Source organism: Branchiostoma lanceolatum, chromosome 2 (genome assembly GCF_035083965.1).
Source record: "Branchiostoma lanceolatum isolate klBraLanc5 chromosome 2, klBraLanc5.hap2, whole genome shotgun sequence".
Lineage (NCBI taxonomy): Eukaryota > Metazoa > Chordata > Leptocardii > Amphioxiformes > Branchiostomatidae > Branchiostoma > Branchiostoma lanceolatum.
Window position 1 is genome coordinate 21,071,019 of NC_089723.1, and position 15,304 is coordinate 21,086,322.

Below are 15,304 nucleotides of genomic sequence, written 5' to 3' on the forward strand. Positions count from 1 at the left end.
ATTGAAGTTGCACAACATTTTGTATGAACTACCAATTCATGTCTCATCTTTTTCTCTATTCATTGCATTTTCAGCAGTCTATATCTCAAACATTAGACAATCTAACTGAAATTTTTTTACACTTTAAAATTCAGCAAACAGGAGAGAAACATTCATAATGTTTCATTAGCATCTGAGCTTATCTATCAGAAATGTGGCAAAGATACCATAAAGACAGCATTACACATATGTAGTTTTCATTTCAGTCGGTAGAGGGCACTATCCAGCATTGTTGGGAATCTGAGAGAATAAGGTTTTTTCGCCCCATAGGCTTACATGTTATAAAACGTGTTTTACATGGGCGCGTTCGTAATGAAGCTATAAGAAATGCACCAATGTCATTCATTCTCTGTTGAGCTCATGTACCCTAGATCATGTGAAAAAATTGCCAACTACCAGTTGGCATACAATACCTTTTTATGGCAATTACAAACGGCACTTAGCTACACCCCCTAAATAGGCACTTTCCAGCTGAACGCGATCGACCGAATTACCGCCAACGTCCGGCTGTGGACGTCCGACCTCGCGCGCGGCTGCCAAACTTTAACTCTTCTTCAGTTACAAACAAGCTTTCATCAGTTTGACGCTTGAGATAGGTTGGGCTGGCTAAAAGGGAATTTCCCACCAATATACACACACGTTCATGCAGCCGTTCATTTTTTGGGGCACGGACTCTTTCAGGGTACCCACTCGGAGTAATACAGAAATGAGACCATAATCGTAGATAGTGGTCAAAGCTGTATATTGAAGAGTAGGCACTTTAAGCTGTTGAAGTATCAAGATGTTTTCTCTTCATGTCTTTACTTTTAATGTCCATTAAAGGTGACTTTACACATTGAAAGGCAGAGAAATAGTTTGAAGCTCTGGATCTCGATCCTGGAAATTGTTTTTTTTCCATCACAAGTTGGGCTCATTTTTGGTACTGAAGCGCCAGCTAGCAGATTGCTATAGTATGACAGGACTGGTGATATGTATAGTGGCTGTAGAGTGATGCCTGTGTGATCCTAGCTATTTGTTCCAGCTAGTTGCTTAAGCCTCTCAAACAAAGGGTCATCTTGTTCCTCAGCTGTCTGAAGTAACTCCTGTAAGATGAAAGACATGATGCTTGGTGACATGTAAAAAAACATCTCCAGGTATCATCAGAAGTATACACAGCACTGAAATGACTTGGTTTGAAATAGGTCAAGCCTAACTTGGTCTTAGCAATCACTGACAGGACCGAGGAAAAATGGTTGGTGAGGGGAAGGATTTGCTCCAGACAATGTTAAGTTGGTTGGCCCAAAAAATACCTTTAGGCCATATTATCTTTATTATATGCATGTCATCCTTTTGGGAACCCCAAAACTGATATGAGCGTGTGAATGAATAAAAAAAAAGATTGCTAAAAGAAAAAGTTGCCCTCATTATGAAATCTACGTGGTCAGGAAGAATGACCAAACCAAAACACACAACATCAAGATGGCCTTACAAAATAAAAATAGACACCCTAGTTCCAAGGGAACATATCTACAAGAGAGGCCCTGAGTTTACAAACTCCATATTGTTATGTTCACTGTATAAACAATTGATTGACCATCAGAGCTGTGTTTGTCTAACAAGCAAATGCGGCTTGCAACTCAGGGGTGGTTAGCTGGCCAGATTTGTAAGCTGCTTGTTGAATAAAATAATGAGCGCTAAAGTCTATTTCGCCATTAAAATCACAGCTACCACCAGTAATTACATTCAATCTCATACTCATAGATATATAGTGCAGCTCTCAACCAATTTTCCTGTGATTCTTTGATATTGTTAAGAACATCTTCAAGACCTCAACATGCTGAAAAAAGGATAGAAATATTCTAAAAGCTTACCGATATTTTCAAAGCATCATCCTTGACCAGGAGAATTTTTAAGAGGTACAGCCTTCCCACCGAGATGGTCAGATCTTCTTCTACTGACTTCTTAAACAGGAGGCGTTCTAGAGTCTTCTTAGATTGTCTGGAGGAGGGGATTGAACGTGGAATAATTTTTTTCAGAATACATTCCAGGATGATGTTGAAATGTTGAAAAGAAAGGAATTATAGGTTAACAAAGAGATGGAATTGCACTGACAATAATCTGACAAAAAGATCTGGAACGTTTTCACATCACAATCCTTTGTCCATTTTTCATGTGCAAATAAGGCCATACTGATTTGATTATATGGATTAAATCCTCTGGGCACTCCAAAACTGATTCGAGCGTGTGAAGAAAAAAATGTTGGTAAAAAAAGGTTGCCTTCATTATGAAATATAATAAGTGTGAGCAAATGACAGAACACACAGAACATACACCAAACAATACTTTCTTCATTTTTGTTCTTTCACATCATTTTCTATGACTTTGGAATTGATGTAGGCATCTTTTGACATTAGCATCCATTTTTTCGATTTTTCCAATTTATATTTGCTCATCTTGTAGCGGCTTTATACGATTGACAGTATGATCAAAAAGTTTTTTTTTAGGAAACGGACCAAAATTGATTAGCATGCGAATGTCATCCATATAATCAAGTCAGCGTGGGCTAATACTGTAATAGTCAATGCTCTTACTTGATATTGTTCAAAGAGAAGTACAGCGCCCCCTGTAGTAGCTGAGCAGTAGTGCACCGTGGGTCTATCTTCAGTGCCTCATTGGTGGCCTCTAGAGCCAGTGACTTCCATCTCTCCACGTCTGCACCCTTGGTCTGGTGGTAAATATCAGCATTAAACGGACAAGACACATGGCATATGAGGACAATCTTTAGTACTACTACATGGATGTTGTTACAACATGGAATGGTATAAAATATTCCACCAATTGGCAAGGTTTTGCCAAATACGTATGATTCAAAATCTTGTTGGGGAAGATGCACATGTAAAAGAGTACAAGGAATAAAGTTTTTGCCTAATTTTTGTCTGAGAATACAGTGAACTGCCTTGCAATCTCACATTAGGTCTTCCTATAACCTCCTTGGGTTTGCCTTGAGCGGGATGCCTTCTCAGTCCTTGTCTGGCAGAAACCTGTCTATCAAGACCATCACACCTGTCTATGGCAACTATGTTTGCTGAGTCCCTTTGAGCGGGTGCCTTCGACAGGCATTACTGTATATTCACATTTAGACATATTTAGATTAACCTGTGCTAGATCTATAGGACAATCTACCAATGCAAAGCTTTCATGCAACTATGATCATGTCTTACAACAAATCACAGGAGACTGACCTGTACCATGAGTAGAGCCAGGTAGGCCAGTCTGAGCAGGGCAGTGATTTTCCCCTGGGGTGAGGTGGCCACCTGAAGACTCTGTCTGTAACACATCTCTGCAGCCACCACCATACCCTGGCTCTGGTACACTGCCGACAGCAGCTTGAAAGGAAAAAAACATAACGCTTCAAATACAGGAATTTTCAACAAATATTCAAAGCTCTCTACCTCTACAAATATAACGTTACATATATAATATCATGAAAGAACCAAGAGTCTGAGTGTCAGAATATAGAGGAAAATTAAAGCATGTACCTTTCAAAAAAACAACAACTGGCATGTGAAACTTTACTGTACTGTACATACGAAATGTACGGTTTACAAGGTGAAATGTGGGGCTTCAAACACAGCACCCTTTAGATTTGGACAGGTAAGGTAAAGGTAAAGGTAGTCCATTTTTTTTGAAGCCAGAAGAGCAATGGGTTGTTATCTACTGTATCTAGGACACGCTATTGGAAGGTGGAGGCTTCTACCACCTTTTACCTCCCCAACCGAAGTCAGGTACCAATTTTCACACCTGGGTAGAGTAAGAAAAGTCATGTAAAGTGCCTTTTCCAAGACCATAACGTCTAGCAAGGAATGCCAGGAATCAAACCTGTGACCTCTAGATCTCGTGTCCGCTAGCTCAGCTACATGGCCATTTGACGCCACTGTTCTTCACGGCTTTCCTAATCTAACTTCTTCAATGCCACAGAAGAACCTACCTGCCAGGCCATAGCTGTTGGGTTTGACAGCACTGCTATCCTCAACTGTTCCACAGAATCTACAGGCTGTCCAGCTGTGACCTTCTCAGCAATGTCAGCCATGGCAGCAAGGGTGCTGAGGGGTGGGGAGGGGGGACTCTCCTGCAGAAGCAAAATGTATCTCAAACTGTATCTCAATCTAGATGTAGCTTGCCCAAAACTACTCTCATACTGTCATGAAGGATTGAATTTGCTGTATAGTATGATGGTTAGATGTGCCAAGGACTTTAAGACGTGGAGTCACATGATGTTACCCCAAAAAACACTGACAATTCAGAGTGTAAATGTCATTCAGCACCAAGGACAGACCCAAAACATCAGCCTACAGGTTCTTCAGAACTAGGAAAAACCACATGCTGTCTTGTATATGGGGTTATTCATTCAGTACCAAGGACAGGCATGGTAGAGTCAGTATGAACGTCATTTATCACCAAAAGTACTGTAACTATCAGTGTGAATGTCACTTAGCACTAAGGACAGATGCTGTTATGACTGAATGTAGTAGTAAATTGGACATTGGACGTACAGAAAGACGGACAGCCAAACACAGTACCTCGCTACAAGCGTTCTTAGCTTCGTCAAAGCTCCCCAGCTCCATGAGACTGCTGACTGTCTGTACAGAGGCCCACTGCTTCACGAGAGGAGAGTTCTCCAGCTGTCCAGGCTGTTCAAGCAGTGCTGCAACCACTCTCCCACAGCCCAGGTCAGCACCCTCCCTGTATGAGCCTTGACCCTTAACCTTTGACACCACATTGTTGGCATACACCGCTGCTGTCAGAACTAGCCACGATGTCAGCTGACCTGGAAATGATATATGGATACAATGAACAACTGGAATGCAATAGATCTTTCTTACAGTTGGACCTTGTAGGAATTTGTACAGTGCTACATCTGCCATTATTAGAATACCCTTGCTAGAAATAACATAATACAAACCTTGAAATGTTTGTGGTGGTTTCATTTTTGCAATTATTGAGGTGCCTCTCTACTGCAAAATCATAACACTGCAACAACACTTTTTTTGTGCTGCCGTATTGTTTTGACTGCGAATCTGAGACACCAAAATAAAAAATTTCCATAGCGAAGTTGAATCCCCGCAAAAAGAAATGAAATTACAGGGAATAGAAGGAAAATGCATTCCCCACCTGGGTAGAGGTGCACAGCTTTCTGTGCTGCGACCAGTCCGTCCGTCCGTCTGTCCCTGGTGTGGACCCCAGCTCCCAGCTTCGCCATACTGAGAGACAGAGCCTGTTCTTGTGTGGGAGTGGCAGTCAGGGTGTAGGGCACCTGCGCAGCTGCATGCGCGGCTGTGGCATGCTGCGGCTGCTGCTGGAGGGTGAAGGAAGCAAGAAGCTCCCACAACTTTGTCTCTGATGGGTACCTGAGAGGAACATCAATACAATAAGAAAAAAGCCTCTGAATTTGAAAAGACACATCAAAACTTTAAGTCTTTATATCTTTAAAGAAATATCTTATAGCTGTTGTACACATTATGAAAAAAACAACTGTTTAACTGCTCTGATAGCTATTGGCAATCATCTTGAAAAGAAATAAGTGATGTCCGAGCCTGAGACGGATCAGGTACCCATTTTTACACGTAGGTGGAGTGTAAAATGCCTTTCCCAAGGACAAAACGTTTAGCCAGGAATGCAAGACTGGAACCCTCAACCTCTTGATCTCGTGTCAAGTAGCATAGCTACTTGGCCATTCAATGCCACAGTGTGTACAGAGTTAAGAATGGTACTGACTTGTGGATGTTCTTCAGGATGGCGTTCCTGGCAGCCATGTCGTCCCCCTGCGCGGCACACAGGCAGGCCGTGAGGAAGCTGACATCACGTAGGAACCGCTGGTCGTCTCCCTGCTTCAACAATTCTGCAAGCGCCGCCGAGGCCAGCGTCACGTCCCCATTGGTCAGACCCAGTGCACACAGGGCCTGCAGACCGTGGACACTCGGGGGCTGGAGCTGAGAGCTGTCAGAGAGGGAAAGATGTAAATAACAGTCAAACATGTCTATAGCGACCACTCATGGGACTTGAAGAAAACTGTCATAGTAGACAGGTGGTCAATATAGACAAGATTCTTAATGTTTGGGTCAATGGGGAAAATTATCTAAGAGACCGTGTACCACCAAAAATAGCCACAACGGCCAAGTGGTTTTTGTGCAGAGGTGGTCATGAGTACATAACATACATTTGTATAACTGTACTACATTTCATCAGTGTAATCTATCATTGTAATCCATCCAAAGGTTATTGAGTTATGCTGATTTCAAAATCCGGAAACACAAACACACATACACACACACACACATACACACACACACTAACACACACACACACACACACACACACACACTAACACAGACATGCCCAAAACTGTACCTCCATTTTCATGTTTGTAAAAAAACAGGCAATAAGACATCAAGCCGTGTGAAGTCATTTACCATCGGAACAGCAGAGTCTTTGCTCTCTCCACGTCCTCAAACTTGTGTGCCACCATGGCCATGGCCGCGAGCACGCACGACTTGTCTGTGTCCGAGGGGGCCAGCTGGAAAGCCTGCTCGTAGGCTAGCGGAAACACAGGGCACATATCATTAACACAGCACTAATTAATTACATCTTGTTGAAAATAGACCATGATGATAACTTTGCATGGAGAAATGTACACTTCTTGAGCAATCTCAAAAATGATTCATAATCAAAGTATTCTTTTGCCAAGAGGTTGCTTGCTACAGAATATTACAGAATGCAGATTTTTGCACAATCTTCCGACAAAGTGTTATAACAGCTAATATAACTTGACTAATGTGCATTATCATTTCAAGAACTGAGATCCTACAATACTACAGTGCATTAATGCTGGAGTAGGCTAATGTACTTCCTGATGGCAGGAAAAATGCATTACCTCCATAACTCTCCTCTAATTTCCCAGCCCTGTACAGAGCATGTGCCAACCCACAGACATCTCTGAACTCCACCAGTGGTGTGATAGCCTGGTATTGTGTCACCGCCTCCTGGAACCTTCCTCCTGCACACAGGACTCTGCCGTGGTTACACAGTGCTTTATTTAGCTTGTCCTGGTCATCTGTTGTACTCAAAAGCTTCACTGCACTGGAAAATGCTCTCTCTGCCCCCTGTAGCAAGCCCTGGTGCTCTAGGAGTATCCCCAGCATGTTGTAGGCGGTGGCGTTGGAGTGAACGCGGTCCGTGTATTTCGACAATGCCAGGCTTGCCGCCATCACTGCCCCCATCTGTACGATGTTGTACCTGTACACGTCGCTGCTCCGGTTTGTCGTGTCTTGCAGCGTGGCGCACACCCAGTTGGCGTACCCCATCCCGCCTTCCAGGTGCGTGCCAAGCTCTGTGGTGTGGCGGAAGAGGTCCATGGCTTCCTCGTGTCCGATGGTTTCGGCCACCAACGCCTGGCCGATCCAAGATGCTACGTACGACGGGTTGAGGGACTGTGCAACCTTAAATGCTTGGTGAGCAAGTTCTACCTGGTCAAACTTCAGGTACAGTGCTCCTAGATTGGTCCACGCCTCAACGTTGTTGGGTTCTGCTTGGATGGACTTGATGAAGGCATGCTGTGCAAGTTCAGGATTGTCGGCTTCCTTAGAAGCTGTTATTACACCCAGTGCTGTCCAGTGCTTGTGTTTCCCACTCTCCAGCGTTATTGCCTTCTTAAGAGCTTGGGTTGCTTTTTCTACAAGACCTTTGGCAGCCTCTTTGTCACTGTCCTCTTGTGCCTGGTAGAAGTAGTTCAAGCCAAGGTCATGCCAAAGGCTGGAGCAGTCCTCCGCCAGGCGCAGCGCCCTGCCGTAACATCGCCCACCAAGAGCAAGGACGTCTTTCTTACCCGTAACCTGGTCTTCAACAACCTCCTTCCCTTTCCCCAGGAGTGATCCAGGTACCTTCAATGTCACCAGGTCTGCTGAGATGGGATGGAGCAGTGTACAAGCATCCCCTAGCAGCTTCCACAGGCATGACAGGTCTGCTCTCACACTCACCCCCTTGGACAGAGCAAGGATGGCAGACTGAGATGCATCTACAACCCTCCCGTTCAAGTACTCGTTCAGTGCTTCTCTGGCTTGTGCCAGGTATGTTTCTCCCAAGCCTTTTAAGGCAGGTACGTAAGCAGGATCCTTCTCCAGAATGAGCTGGTATTCTGCAATGGCATCTGGAAACTGCCCGAGCACTTGTTTGATTGCTGCTACTTGGTACAGACTGTAGGTTGCCTCAGGGTTGAGTTCTGCAGCCTTGGTGAAGGCCTTGAGGGCAGCGGTGTACCCACCACGACTCAGGTACGCCTCCGCTAAACACTCCCAACAGTGAGGGTCTTTTGGATCGGCCCTGAGTGCAGCCTGCAGGCTCTTCACCGACTGTGTGCCCTCCCCGTGTTGCATTTGGTACAGCCCTAGCCTCAGCCAGGCCCACTTGGCTGTACCTGCACTTGCTTTACTGGTTACAGAGACGTACAGTTTCAGTCCTGCCTCCTCCTCTCCCAAAGCGATGCACGAGTCTCCAAACGCGGCCCCGGCTTCCTCGCTGGACTGGTCCAGATCAAACGCCTTCTGGTAGCACCTCTTTGCCCTCTGCACATCCCTAGCCACATCTCTGTAGTAGTGTCCCAGGTACAAGAATGTGTCCGAGTGGTACGGGTCGAGCTTTGCAGCCTTCAGCAGGCTGGTCATGCACTTGGACTTGTCCTTTTTGCTTTCCTCTCCCATGGTCCAGTACAACTGTCCTAACCAGAAGTGGTACAAGGCAACATCAGGGTTTAATTCTAATGACTTCTTCAGCTGTTTCTCTGCCTCTTGGTACTTCTCCTGTTGTGAGAACACCAACCCCTGCAGTGCCATCATGGTGTGTCGGGTGGCGTCAGTTTTCAAGGCTTCCACACAGAGTTCCTCTGCCTTGTCCAAATCTCCCAGGTTTATATACGTCTGACAAAGGCCTTTCATTGTTTCTTGACATGACGGGTCCCTTTCAGCTTCCTGCATGCAACAGGAATAAGGGTTAGACTATAGAAGAAGCGATTGTCAAATGTTACTGGATGATAATCCCATTCATTCTGTATACATGGTAAAACTGGGCTTTGGCGTAACATGCCAGCTTTGCAAGCATGCTGCGTTGTTATATTACACAACCTCTTAAAACTAACCTTTGCAGCTGCAAGCATTGTCTAAAGCTATCTAGTGAGGATACCCCTACTGTAATTGCAGCCCTTGAGTATACTTTAAAGTAGCGAAAAGTGTTTCCTTTTCTTGCAAATTAGGCTCAAATTGATGCATGTGTGAATGTTCCCATAGTGTCCATATTGAGTAGCATCACATTGCTAGAGAAGACCCTTGCTATACCTGAGTGTATAGATGAAGTGCCTCTGTCAGGTTAGTTGCAAGTCTTGATCCAGTCAGGGCTTCTCCAAGTAGAAGTGTAAGCTTCTTCTGAAAAGTGTCCCTGTTGTTCACACCTTGTAATTTCTCCAGGACTTTTAAACCTTCAAAAATAAAGAACCAAGAACAAGAATGATTGGTTACTGTATGCCCATACATGATATCTATTTTTACAATTTAGAAATCTTAACAAGGGATGTACCAATTCTAATCAGTTGGTAACTAGTACTAGTACTAGGAGTTCTCGGTTAAATCCTGGGTAGAGTGTCTCGGTTGAAGCTGCACCCGTCTATCAGAAGGGACATAAAATGGGGGTCCCGTGTTCGAGCAGGTGCCTCAAGCACATTAGACGGGTAGGGATGGCAACCCCTCCCTGTAAAAACTGAACCTGCTGCTAAAACAGCAAGGAAACTTGCTGCCCTATGTGCCACTACGTGCCACTAGGCTGAACAAACAAACCAGAAATGAGACCGACCTTGTCTAGCCGCCTCCACTGCTCCCCCATAGTCGTGCAGCTTCACCTGCACCCCTGCCAGGTGCAGCCAGCCGTACACACAGTCCTTCCTGCTGCCTACACCTGTCTGAAGCAGCTGCCTGGCTCTAACAGGCTCCCTGTGAAGCAGGTGGAACCCTTGGAGGAGCTGGGCTGCAGAACTGTCGGGGTCCAGGGACTGGAGCTTGGTACAGGAGGCTAGGGCGGCTTCTGAGACTGAATCTGGAACCACATTTGATTACAGATTTGTAAGTGAAAGTTTGACACTGAATCTACAGTCTTTTCTAGTGAGAGATTAGTGTGATAATGTCTGAAACTTAGTTTGGAACCATGTTTGATTAGAAATCAGTATGTGAGAGTTTGCCGTTGAATCTTGTCTTTTCTAGTTAAAGATCAGAAAATGTCTGAAACTGAATCTGAAACAGTGTTTGGTTAGAGAATATTGTCTAAAGTTTTGAACTTTTTTGATAGTTAGAGATGATTCTGAAATGTTTGAAACTGACCTAAGATAAAGGGATTAGGGGTACATGTAGCATAAGGGATTAGGGGTACATGTAGCATAAGGGATTAGGGGTACATGTAGGAACTCACTTTTTGGACACAGGATTTTAAAATGAAGTTGCTTTTGGCCCCTTTTAGAAAAAAAACAACAACTATCGTTTGAGATTATTGTGTAAAAGTGTATACTAACACAACACTTACCATCCTCTAGCCCCAGTAGACACAGGGTCTGTAGTGGAAAGGTGCTGTCAGGGTGTGTGGTAGACATGTCCCTGCACAGCTCCTCTATCTGAGCTCGAGACTCTAACTGGTTCTTTAATACAGAGAAATAAAGAATCACAAATGAATTAGACCTTGAAATTTTGAAACAAAGGAAACTGTAATACTCATAACCCTTTATTGATGCTAGTAATATATATATTTCATGCGTTGAAGCATAAACTCATGATCAGTAGTGTCATTTTTATCTGTTGTTTTCTCATTCTGAAACCAATTAATACAAATTGTTGAGGTTAGAGAGTGCACACTTCTTACCTTTAGAAGAAGTCTGATGTAACCCTCATAATGCTTGTCTTCTCCACTGACTTTACCAGACTCTACAACAGTGGAGTAGGCCTTCTTCAACTGTTAAAGGGGAAAAAGAATAAAATTGGTTGGCTTCATAGAAGTACAATGACATTTTGGCAATAAACGGATCAGTAAGGTCCACATCTTAAGCCCCAGTTATACATAGCCAAACATGGCCTCCCAACCTTCCCCCAACCTTGATTGAGAGTGGTTCGGGGGCTAGGTGGGCTGTGGTTGTCTGGTGTTCGGTGCGGTTGGCCGGTGTCTGGCTGTGGACGGGAGGTCTGGACTGGGTCGGCTGGTGACTGGCCGGTGGTTTGGAGTATTAGTCAATGGTGGTGAGGGTGTGTTTGGGAGTCATTTTTGACTCCCAAAACTGGTCAGACTGCTCCCGACCTACCACCAACCTTGGTTGACTGGTGGTCGGGAGCCATGTTCAGCGATGTGTTACCAGGGCTTAATAGTGCAATGACAAAAAAGCAAGGCTAAAGCTACCAAGTCCATGTCCTCTGCTGACAGGTCCTTCTGTTGTGACACCAGTGTGATGATCTTAACCCAGAACTCAGTCACGTTGTCGTTTCCATCTGTTTCCTTGGCAACGATAATCTCCCTCCAGACCTCAACTGCCTACACGGAAACATGAGTACATAAAAAATGGTCACTAGAGAAATCGATCAGTAAAATATAAGAGATAGAGGTATGAGAACATCGTTTGTTCAGTCCCTTGTAGTGCCTAGTGGCATATAGGGCAGGGAGTTTCCTTACGTAGCTGTTTCAGTAATATGGTAAACTTTGCAGGGAGAGGTTGCTAGACCTTCCCCTTGTTTGTTTGTTTGTTTTTATTTGAATCTCCAAATAGGTGCACTGGTGCACCCTACCAAGAGCATTAGGTGCACAGAAAGAACTTTGGGTGCACCACATAAAATTAAGTTGAATATCAGCAAAAAATAATTACAGTTTAATGCTCTTATATTTATAATTAAAACTCCAATCTGTAATTCTATAGCTTCCAATTTTCAGACAAGAAGTGCATCAAAGAAAGTGCAACAAAGGGTTGTATAAATGTATTGCTTTTTCTGATACTGTTTACTAGTGTACTATAATAGTACCTTTACCCTATAGCCTACAAAAATATCTAGGTGCACTAGTGCACCCACAGTCAAACATTAGGTGCACAGCTCCAATTTTGGGTGCACACAGGTGCACATGCACCCAGTATTTCGAGCCCTGGACCCCCATTTTATGCTCCTTCTGAAAGACAGGTGCAGTCCCAACGGAAATGCCATATCCAGGATGGAACCAGGGTCTCACAGTTACCAACTAAATTGGAACCAGGAGCTTAACTGTGAAGCTGGTATCAGTTGAGCTATAGGGACATTAAAATACAGGTACCCCGATACATGTATGAGTATATATGGCTTTTAATTTGGTTAGTCTACTGTTTATTTGACAAAAATATTTGACAAAAAAGACCAAAAAGGCACCTTTCTGACATCACCGAGTTTGGCCAGCATATCTCCTTGCTTTGCTGCAACTTCTTCCCACTTGGATTTATCACTGTTCAAGAGAGAAGAACATTGAATCAACAGATCATGTGATTTTCCTCTTATTGTGTAAGATAACTTCTAGCAAAAGGATATTCTCAGATGTCAAACTCTGCAGTCACATTCAACACAAACTGCACACATTAGATGACACTGATATCTACTTAGTTGCTAAGATATTCATTATAAGACACAGGAACAGCAATGAAAACAGATCTGCAGCGGATGTCACTTGAAAACAAGAAAAATTTCCAGACTATGCATGTACAAAATGACTAAAAACGGTAGTACCTAATACCAGCTCAAAAAAATCATGCCATAAAGTACCAGAGTTATCAATGCAATGTACAAGTGATATGTTTAAAAATTCACATTTTTCTACAACTATTACATACATAGAATAGAACTCGTTGCCATCAAGTACTGTCGGAGAGTCCACATGCTTGCAGTCAGATGTGCAAAGGTTTAAAGTGTGACAGATTGTTAAGTATGATATAACCTGTCTGAGCTGCTACTGCGCTGGGTGTGTGCGAAGCTGGTGTGTCACGCTGAAGAGCAGATATACCAGCTATACAGATACAGTTATTTAGACACAATATTCCTAATGTTCACCTGTGACACAGCTTCATCAGTCTGCTGTAGACATCACACAGCTCCTGTCTCTGGTCAGGTCTGTTCAGCTTTTCATAGAACCCACACAGACCCTGTACAACAAAACAGATTATACATGTATTCTGTTCAGCTTTTCATAGAACCCATGTAGACCGTGAAGACTGATACAGGTCATAAATGCTTTCTTTATTTACCAGGCACAATGTTATTCTGTATAAATCCAAACAGCATGAAGTGCAATGTATTAAACCGTTAACCACTAATTTATAGCAAGCTCCATACCAGTGTGTAGGGTTGGCTGGAACAAGATAACATTGTGGGTACTACCATGCAGTAACAGTTTTGCCCAGGGGACCTCTAGGCTAATATTAGTAAATAAAGAAAGAACCCACCATGAATTTTTGGTTGATCTCGCTGACCTTCATCATATGTCTGATTCACTGCTGGTGAGTTCTTTCTTTGTGTTGGATCAAAGTTCAAATAGCACAATTATGTATTCTTCCAACACAGATGAGTTTTTATTCGCAAAAACCGATACATACCTGCCATGCCAGCAGCTGGTCAGGTTCGGCCTCCGCTGCCCGTCTGTATGCCGCCTGTGCCTGGTCAGGCTGGTCCAACTCCGCCGCCGCCACGCCCACAAACACCAGCGCATGGTAGTTGTTCTTGTCCTGTTTCAGCACATCCTGTTGGCAGATTGAGTACTGTACTAATCTGTATAATAATCTGCACTCTTACAAACTAAACTGAAAGATGACAAGGAGTATTGGTATGAGTTTTAATGTTTTACAGTTCTAAAACAAAAAAGAATTTCCCAAGAGTGGGAGGGTGGGTGAATGATTGATATTACATTGCAACATTCTTGAGTTGAACAAACCCAAACAAACTTCAACTTCAACTGAACCCACAGATGATCCTGCGAGGGGCAAAGTAGGGGGGGGGGGGAGGTCCCGGGCTAAGGACCTGTAGTGTGACTTCCAGAATGCGCACCTAAAATTAATGTGAGTCAAGTGAGTTCAAAGTTTGTTGCATCTAAGAAAGCAATATGATCTGCATTCTAATGCTCCCTAGTAAGGGAATGCTGTGTTGTATTCAGGGCATTTGCATTAGATTTCTATGATATCGTTGAAAAAGTTGATATGATTAATATTCTATTTAAAGAATTGGAGATCACGTTGAGATAAGTTGGTATGATTGGATTAGCAGTATGGCAATTGGTGTTTTCTGGTTTCTGGGTTGTCATGTAGTACGAAAGCGAGTTTAACAAAAAGAATCACCAAATTTGATATTGCATACGTTGAGGAACTTTATGTACTACATGTAGTATTGCATGTTACATAATCTAATCCTGTAGTGATGTTACCTTGCAATGTTTAAGGGCCTCCTTGTATTCCTTCTTCCTGATGGCCTCTCGTGCAGCTTTCAGCGCTGCTTTGGTCTCCTTACTGGACATGGTCTTGGACCATCCACATGTGACGTCAGGACAGTGGACTGCAGAGATGCAAGGGATGGGGAAGGAGAAATTCTGTTGAGGGGGAGGGGAACAAGGGATGAGATAATTTAGTATTAAAGCTAATAAAGAGTGAAGATTGAAGATATACACATCACATTTTTTGGTTTACAAAATGCCAGGCGAACCACTGGCACCCAAGTAATTCTATACATTTTTATACAACCACGCTCCTCCATTTCACTCTGATCCTTCCTATCTAAAAATGTCATCGCGACCAGTAACGTTTACAATATATGAGACTGGACGTGCTCCTCATCATGAAAATTAGCCACGTTGCTCAGCGACTTCGATTTGACGTAACATTCTTTTCCAAAGGGCAATTTGGTAAACTTTTGCATCACAAACAGCTAGCTGGATAAGCCACTACTGTCTACCTACCGCTGTCTCCAGTAGAAGCAACGAAAGGAGATAAAAAGACAGAGAAAACTGCAGATTCTGAAATGATACCAACCCGGAACTTTTGAACTTCAGTGCCTTTAGAGGGCGACAACACGTAGAAATAGCCTGAAAGTGTTTATATACAATCCAGGTCCAAAATATGGGTTAAGAACGATTTTTTAATCTTTTTTCTTTGTATTGTATTTTTGTTAATTCTTATTTGTACTATGTTTACAATAACGTCTTAGCCACATATTTG

The 15,304-nt window shown here is 43.4% G+C and overlaps 1 protein-coding gene across 2 annotated transcripts; it reads right to left on the reverse strand.

Moving 5' to 3' along the window:
- Positions 1-890: 890 nt before the first annotated feature.
- On the reverse strand, positions 891-15,179 carry LOC136427878 (tetratricopeptide repeat protein 37-like). Of its 2 annotated transcripts, none has more exons than XM_066417082.1 (20): positions 15,119-15,179; positions 14,518-14,679; positions 13,697-13,840; positions 13,155-13,246; positions 12,483-12,555; positions 11,494-11,625; positions 10,966-11,055; positions 10,633-10,744; positions 9,913-10,152; positions 9,402-9,541; positions 6,950-9,038; positions 6,489-6,612; positions 5,794-6,015; positions 5,191-5,426; positions 4,599-4,846; positions 4,007-4,147; positions 3,261-3,404; positions 2,610-2,743; positions 1,890-2,016; positions 891-1,121 (listed from the first exon to the last, which is right to left on the reverse strand). In XM_066417082.1, the coding sequence occupies exons 2-20, from the start codon at positions 14,605-14,607 to the stop codon at positions 1,044-1,046; spliced, it is 4,656 nt and encodes a 1,551-aa protein (XP_066273179.1). In that variant the 5' UTR covers positions 14,608-14,679; positions 15,119-15,179; the 3' UTR covers positions 891-1,043. The 2 variants fall into 2 exon arrangements, with proteins under 2 accessions (XP_066273179.1, XP_066273178.1); XM_066417081.1 differs by having other exon boundaries at positions 15,046-15,170.
- Between the last annotated feature and the right edge of the window lie 125 nt (positions 15,180-15,304).